General features: G+C 38.3%; 1 protein-coding gene across 1 annotated transcript in view; it reads left to right on the top strand.

The window, feature by feature from the left end:
* The window catches only part of LOC106527493 (mothers against decapentaplegic homolog 2), a gene marked incomplete at its 3' end in the record, with an annotated part of 9,173 nt that extends 1,614 nt beyond the window's left edge, over positions 1-7,559 (top strand). Inside the window, 8 exon segments of the mRNA XM_014022401.1 lie at positions 2,310-2,399; positions 2,620-2,813; positions 5,382-5,516; positions 5,698-5,772; positions 6,312-6,365; positions 6,504-6,716; positions 6,803-6,940; positions 7,415-7,559. Of these exon segments, the coding sequence (XP_013877855.1) occupies positions 2,310-2,399; positions 2,620-2,813; positions 5,382-5,516; positions 5,698-5,772; positions 6,312-6,365; positions 6,504-6,716; positions 6,803-6,940; positions 7,415-7,559 (1,044 nt within the window).
* Positions 7,560-8,331: the final 772 nt, after the last annotated feature.

The following is an 8,331-nucleotide window of genomic DNA, read 5'->3' as shown; positions in this document are numbered from 1 at the left end:
GGAATATATATTTTTGCCCTGTCATGAGCTAATGAATTGCAACTTTAAGTGACATTTAAAATCCCACTTTAATCATCAGGTTTAGTTTATTGTGTTGTGTATTTTTAGCACTGACATATATGATTTATTGTCCAGATATTCAGAAGCAACTACTTTCATTTGTCTCCCATTCCACTTTTTTTGTTCTTGGTCATTTTCCTGTAAATGTTTTGGAAATGTCTGAAAATAGGTTTGTCTCCACTCGTTCTCTTTTTTTTATTTCTCTCTCTCTTTTGTGTCACTAGCTATGTTTACATGCGCAAAATTCTTTGATCGGATTGAAATGTATTCAGATTAAATAATGTGCAGTTGCTAACACCCCCCTCCCCCCCCGCCAAAAAACAAAAACATAGAAATGAGTTTTACTTTCGTCATGGACGTAAACAAACAGCTTCTGAGCTCAGAATGGACCTGCGACCGGTTTTAATAATGGTTGAGAAGTGACATTACTCCCTGGTTAAGCTACAGGTGACGGACGGATTTTTTATTTTAATTTTTTTTTTTTTGTGAAGCGTCGCAGGCTGTTTGTCTTCTTCTTTATTGAATGAGAAAACGGGAGGAAAAGTTTTGTGCTGCTGGAAACAGCGCTGCTGTTCCTCCCTCCACAAAAGAGCAGAAACTGCTGGGTGAAAGTCAGCAGACATACGCTGTCAGGTCAGTTTACCACAATCAGAACAAGATGATCATATTGTTTACATGCACGCTGTTCAGATCATCAATTGGCATAAACCACCTCTTTCATTCCAATTACAAATTCATTGGATCGAGCTGAATCGGGTCAGAATAGTCTGAATGGTGTGTTTACAAGACTAATTTTTATTCCGAATGTCCTTTTTAATCCAATTACTTATGTCCATGTAAACATAGCTACTTTGTGTCCACAGTGTTTTGTTTGAATGTCTCCAGATAAGTTTTCTCCCAGATGACTGTAATAAGAAGAACTTCTAGTTTGATACAGTGCCACAGTATTGAATTTGAATGTTCTTTGTCTCAATTCATTGGGCCTCATGCAAGAACCGTTCGTACGCACAGATTTGTTCTTAAGTTGTGCATACGAGTGATTTAGGAGAATTTGTGGCATTCACCAATGTTTTCGTATTCTAAGATTTTTTTTCAAATACGAACAAAATTCACGAGTGGTCCAGACCTGTCGTATATTTTACGAGCAGTCAGTCTGCTGTTATCCAGACGGGTTTTCTTCACTAATAACTTTATATTACGTTAGTTTGAAGATATTTTGAGTTGAAAATAAATCACACTCCATAATTATGTTGACAATAGGCTGTTCTGCTTGAATTAGAGTTATAATTTTAAATGTAATAATTTAGACTAGCAATATAAATTGTCCGTTCGTCCGTTTTCCGCCGCTTATCTGGGATCAGGTCTCGGTGGCAGCAGGAGACCCCGCACTCTCCAGCGACACCTTCCAGCTCGTCCTGGGGGACTCCGAGACGTTCCCAGGCCAGAGGGGATATATGATCAAGTCCTGGATTTTCTCCAAAGTGCCAGACTTATTTTGAAAACATTTTAAAATGTTTATGTCAAACCCGCATCTGAGATCACCTGCTACCACGCGGCGCGCGGGGGGTGGGGGTACGGTGCGCAGCGCTGTGTCTGCTGAATAAATGAAAATGATTTAACATAGTTGTTTATACCTTTAGCAGCTCTTTTTATTCCACAGCTGACCTGCTAAAAATGACAGATTTTCTTTTCTGGATCTCTGACAGACGGACTTCAATCTCTGAACTCGTAAAGTTTTTATTTTTTTAGTTTTCGCTGTCATTTTCATGAATGGACAATTCCTTGTATCTGAGGCAGGAAACATAGCCTTATATGGTGTTTTTGGGGTGGTAATTATGCTAATCTCCTCTCACGTGCACGAGCAGCTGGATACGAATTTACGCAGCTCATTTACACACTTTTCCTGAAGATAGAAGAGTTTGTTGAATCTGACGTGACATGTTCGTACGAACCGTTCATACGAACAAAAGTAAGAGAAATTTAGGATAAGAATACGAACATGTTCTTGCATGAGGCCCATTGTCTTTAGCAGCAATTTCCATATTATATTTTATTGCCTAATTTGGTCAAAAGGTTTTTTTTTTAGTTTCCATCTTTCATCTAAACAGCTGAATTTGATCACTTTTTTTGCCATAACTCCAATAAGAGAGATGTTTTCATTCACACACCCATACTGATAATCTGAATTAGCCATGTCCCATGTTTTATTGTGTTTTTTTACTTTGTTTTGTTGTTTTCTCTATGCACAGCAATTGCTCTGAAATATGGGGACTGAGTACACCAAATACGATAGAACAGTGGGATACATCAGGCCTATACAGCTACCCTGACCAAACCAGGTGACTATCCTTATTACTATAAACTGTTGCTTTCAACTTTTCTGTGGGAGACCTGTCATTACAATGTTGGAGGTGACAGATGTAGGCATGTTTGTTTCGTCATGACAGTACACTCTTAGTTGACCATATTATGTGTCGTGACACCCCACCTCCCCTGTGCTTTTTTAATATTTTGTCCCATGGCTGTCTCACGATCGTCACATCTTTACCGTTCAATCAGATCACTAGATGGCCGCCTGCAAGTGTCCCACAGGAAGGGGCTTCCCCATGTCATCTACTGCCGCTTGTGGCGATGGCCGGACCTTCACAGCCACCACGAGCTGCGCGCCATCGAAGCCTGCGAGTACGCCTTCCATCTCAAGAAGGACGAGGTCTGCATCAACCCCTACCACTACCAGAGGGTGGAGACTCCAGGTGAGGAGAAGCTGACCCGTGAATGTTTACACAGATTGAAATGCATGTATAAGTGATAACTGTATGATTAGTTAAACCTTTGAAGATTTGCTCATTTCTCAGTATTTTGTTTCACTTCTGTTTGCTCCTATGTCTTTGTCACTATTTTAAGTTGGCAATGTGCAATGTTGCTGAAGAAATTTATAGTTAGGGCTTGAACACGTATTTCCTTACATTGCCATGTGTTGTTGGTGTTCAAATGTGACACAGCACAGCATTTATAATATAAACTTAAAAAGGGTTAGCACCACCTTGCATGTCAAAATACATTGAATAAAAAAAGATAAAAAATTTATGCTTTATTACTTGAATTTTTTTTTTTACCATTTGACTGCTCAGATAAACATTAGCACATTAGGCATAAAGATTAGTCAATAATTTGATAAGAAAGACATAATTTTAACAGCAACTGATGTCTGTTTAAGGCATGAGAAAGTGTAATAATAATCTTTTGGTAAGGTGATAGGAAATCAYAAAACTCACCTTAAAAGGTGCTTAAACTAGACCTTGTTATTTATTTATCTGTAAAGGGCTATTGTCCACATTGTCTTTCCATTAAATGTAAAAACCACCCTGATTCCTGCATACCTCTGTCAGAGTGTTGTTGCTGCTGGTTACAGGCTTGTGTTTGTGTTGCTCTACGATGCTCTGAATGAAACCTGAAAGTCAGTTTGAGTTCAACAACTTGTCCTTTGATCCCAATGTTTTTGTTAATTAGAGTAGAATAGAATAGAAAAAGCCTTTATTGTCACGTACTGGGAAATTCAGGTGTAGTAGCTGCAGCAGCAGGTACATGCATCAACCCACAGAAACAGTATATTGCTATGTGACATTATCAATTGTAGCAATAATAGTAGAAATTAAAGACAGTAATAGTAAAAAATAAACAGATCAAAATAAAAGTAAGAATAACCCTTACTGTAACGGGCTATCAAGATGAAATTGAATAAAATGGAAATAAGGCAAGATACTGTGCAGAAAAATATAAATTACAGGAAAAAACAGTCATGACAGACTCATGATCCGAGGGGGTGTGCAAATTGAGTTGAACTCAGTCATTAAGACCAGTACAGAAAAAAACGATGTACAATTGTCATAGGGTATTATTTATGTAATGATTGAGAGGTAGAGTTATTTGATGTACAAACACCAACATGGATACTGTCTTCTAGAAGTTTTTTTCTTTCAATCTAAATCAGTTTAAAGATTGGAGAGTTTTTAACACTCGAGGTATAAAAACATCCATGATCCTTTTTTAATAGACCTACATGGAAATGTTCGTAAAAYGGGATTTATTTTGTAGCATAAAGATGTAAACACAGACGATCCAGGCTGTTTCCTCTGACTTCTAGCTCTCTGTTTGATCTTTCTTTTAACTCTGTGCTCCATATATAGTTTGATTCAGGATGCTTGATATCTGTAGAGAATAATAGTTCATTAATAAAATGCATCAGACTGTTGTTCATTTTAGGGGTGTAAATCACCAGCTTTATCACGATACAATATTACATCGATATGCCTGGATGGCGATTCAATATTTCTCAATATCACAAAGTCTGTCACAATATGATTTCGATTCAGTTCAATTCACATGTCTGCGATCGATAAAATGCGATATCATCTGCCCATCTAACACAGTGACTGTTGTGACTGCGTATGATGACAATATAGATCGATATTTTTATTTTGCTACATTATAACTGAAGCATGAAAAATTCTAATTGATATATCAATATAGAACGATGTATCGTTACACCCCTAGTTCATTCCAAATTTTTATTTAGTTTTTGTTTTACAACATTAATTATATTGTACATGTGTAAAACCCATTCTTTGCTCTTAATGTCCTACTTTCACTGGCACAGAATTAAAGCTTGGTAGGGAGGTGAGTAAATATTTGGTTGGTAAATACAAACATAACCCATTGAAAATCAACAGTTTTTACCTAAACTTAGTTGTGTTGTAGCTATAACAGCTACTGTGAATAGGTAGGTGTACATGTGGCATGCAGGTGGAAAGCTTAGATTTAGTTTTGTAATTTATTGAAGAACAGTTTTCTTTTAAGAACACCACAGGGTTACAACTCTAGTGTGTTTCAGTACTGTAAGGGCAGCGTAGCTGACGGGGTTATCTTTGTAACCTTCACATTTGCAAAGTTGTAACTTTTATTTCCCCCTGAAGAAGAAAATCTCAGCTTTCACTTCATAAGGATCCCAAACAGCGTTTTGTTTACTTTGGGCATGGAGAGCTGTTTTAGTGCTGTGTTCTTGATTTGAAAGGAGTTGAGATGATCTGGGTTGGGAATTGTTAATGACTTTGCTTTTTGAATCCATTAAATAGTTTAAACCTTCAGTTTAATGTTCACTTGGGACTTTTCATAATGTACTAGCAGCCTTCTTTTTCCTATAGAGATGAAACTGGTTTGAAAACGATTGGTTGTTTTCCAAATGACAAGTCATATATTGTGCAAAACTGAAAAGTTTTAAACTGACGTGTGTTTTCTCTTGAACTTTCTCCCCTCCACTGTAGTGCTGCCTCCTGTTCTTGTGCCAAGACACTCAGAAATCCTCCCAGAGCTGCCACCTCTGGATGACTACAATCATTCCATACCTGAGAACACAAACTTCCCTGCAGGAATTGAACCTCCGAACAACTACATACCAGGTGGGAGCATCTGTTATACTAATACTGCGTTGTGCTAATCTGCAAACTGGAATTTAAAAGTGAATGAAAAGCTTTTCTAATTTCTGCATGTTGCTTTTGATTTTCTCTTGAGTTGTGGTGGATTTAATGAAAGAGAGATTCGCTTAAAGTTTTTAATTCRTCCCTGGCATTAATTCCACAGAGACTCCTCCACCGGGCTACATCAGTGAGGATGGAGAGGCCAGTGATCAACAGATGAATCAAAGCATGGACACAGGTGTGTGGCTCTGCCTGACCCTTCCTGATATGAGTTATTTGTTTAAAAGAGGTAAAAATCTATTCAATTAAACTAGTGTTGAAGCCAGTCCTAGATCAAGTTATTTAATTTTCATTTAGTTTAAAAATGTTTCCCTAATAGTTTTGAAACTTCTTTAATATTAGTGTGTAGCTGCTGGTTGATGACAGTGTTTTAATGAAAATTTAAAAAAAGCTTAAATTCAAACCATCAAATTGCTAGTTATTCATCCAGACTCATTTACCTTTTAGTTTATTTCTGCTGAGGCCTCTATTATAAATTCACCAATGGCGTTGCAGATTTAACTGCTTTGTTAAAGACCAGACGGTGTTGATTAAATTAAATTGTTTAGTGAAAGTTTGTTTGTTGGGATATCTGCATCAGCACATCAGTTTGTGCGTCTCTTACTTTTTAAAAGCAAAGCTTAGTTTTAGAGTATCACTTTGGTTTTAATAGACACTATGATTGGGTTCTTCATAAGACTTTGCTGTAAACTCTCCTTTTGTTGTTGTTTTTGTTAGGTTCTCCAGCAGAGCTCTCCCCCAGCACTCTGTCTCCTGTCAATCACAGCATGGGTAAGAAGTCAAATTCAAAACCTGTTCAGCATTATGTTACAAAAAGATGATGCGCACAGAACAGTAGGACAGTTGTGTGTTTTGTGTGGATATAAAATGTAGTACAGTGCTGCGTGCTGATGTGGTCTTGTACTGCAGATCTGCAGCCGGTGACGTACTCCGAGCCAGCCTTCTGGTGCTCTATAGCGTACTACGAGCTCAACCAGCGCGTCGGGGAGACGTTCCACGCCTCTCAGCCCTCGCTAACGGTGGATGGGTTCACAGATCCATCGAACTCAGAGCGGTTTTGTCTGGGCCTGCTGTCAAACGTGAACAGGAACGCCACTGTGGAGGTGACTCGAAGGCACATAGGTAAGGCCCAATGGCTGGTTGCTTTGAACACAAATTTATATTTATGTTGTAAAGTGTAAAACTGGGTTCTGCCCATCTGTTGACAGGACGGGGAGTCAGACTTTACTATATCGGAGGGGAGGTGTTTGCTGAGTGCTTGAGTGATAGCGCTATCTTTGTCCAGAGTCCAAACTGCAACCAGCGGTATGGCTGGCATCCAGCAACAGTGTGTAAAATTCCTCCAGGTAAGAGGCTGAAAACAYTGTCAAAGTCAAAGAAAGGTGTTGACAGGTCAGCTATTGGGCACAAAGGACTGCCTTTTTTAATGCAAAATACCTGTCATACCCTTGGTTTAAATTAGACTCAAAGTTGATAACGTGTTTCTGAGGGGAGAAAGCTTTTTGCACTGGAGTTYGTTTGTTGCAATAGCTTTTAGCTTTTATGTCATTTCAAACTACTTACAGTGTGTCTGAACGGTGACAGAATATCTTTTTAAGACAAAAGATTTTAAAAAGAAGAAGAAATGTTCTTGAAGATTCAAATGACTGAACAGCCACCCACAGGAAGTGTGAGCAGTAATTAGCCAGAGGTGTGCCGTGTCAGAGCATCATTAACAAAAGGCTAAATGCTGGTCTTTGTGTGCTGCTGTCTGTTTACAGAATCACTTGTCAAACCAACACTCCTGTTCAGCTTTATCTGTTTTTTTTTTTTTTTTTCAGGTTGTAATTTAAAAATCTTCAACAATCAAGAATTTGCTGCCCTACTGGCGCAGTCAGTCAACCAGGGCTTTGAGGCAGTCTACCAGCTCACCAGGATGTGCACCATCCGGATGAGCTTTGTCAAAGGCTGGGGAGCTGAGTATAGGTGAGAACTGACTCATGTATTATCACCCACTGTAAAAAATATACAGAGATGTGAAGCTATAAATTCATATTAAATGGGTGGGTTGAAACATATATTTTATTAGAATTATTAGCTCAGAAAATAATTCATAGAAGTTACAACCACAGCCTGTGAAGACCCCTAAATGAGCTGACAAGAATTGTCTGTGACTACGAGTGCAGCTCATGTCTAGACCACTGGTCCCCAGTCTGCAGCTTTACAACCAAGCAGGAAAATGTGTGGAATTTAGAGAATAGATAGAAGTTTTGAATCATTAAAAGATGCATTGTTGGACCCAGGTGGGCCCAACATGCTGTTTGACTTGGTGTAGTGGATATACCAGTAGGAAATGACCAGCAGCACCTTTGAGACTTAAAGGGAGCCATGATTAGTTGTAACATTAGACTTTATTTTATAAACCTTTATTTTATTTTAACTGTAAAACAAAGACTGTAATAATACTGTAGGCTGTTATTTTTTATCATTTTTAAACTAAATTTTAAAAAATACATTACACAGACTGAGCCATTTTATTTACACACAAAGCATTCTGGGTAAATGATGACGTGGATAGGTCCTTTGTGTGAGCGAGCTATATCCACCCTGAAGGTTAATCTTGGACAATATCTGATGATCGACTCTTTTAAATGAAACCAGAGAGCGTTGACAGGAGTTTTATATAGAACAGTTGGAGTGCTCAGAAACCAGGTGACCATGTGATCGGCTGGTGAAGCTAACGGCTAAGGCAAAATGG

The sequence above is a fragment of the Austrofundulus limnaeus genome, unplaced genomic scaffold (genome assembly GCF_001266775.1).
Source record: "Austrofundulus limnaeus strain Quisiro unplaced genomic scaffold, Austrofundulus_limnaeus-1.0 Scaffold328, whole genome shotgun sequence".
Lineage (NCBI taxonomy): Eukaryota > Metazoa > Chordata > Actinopteri > Cyprinodontiformes > Rivulidae > Austrofundulus > Austrofundulus limnaeus.
Note: the sequence above shows the minus strand (reverse complement) of the source record. Positions and strands in the feature narration are given on the sequence as shown.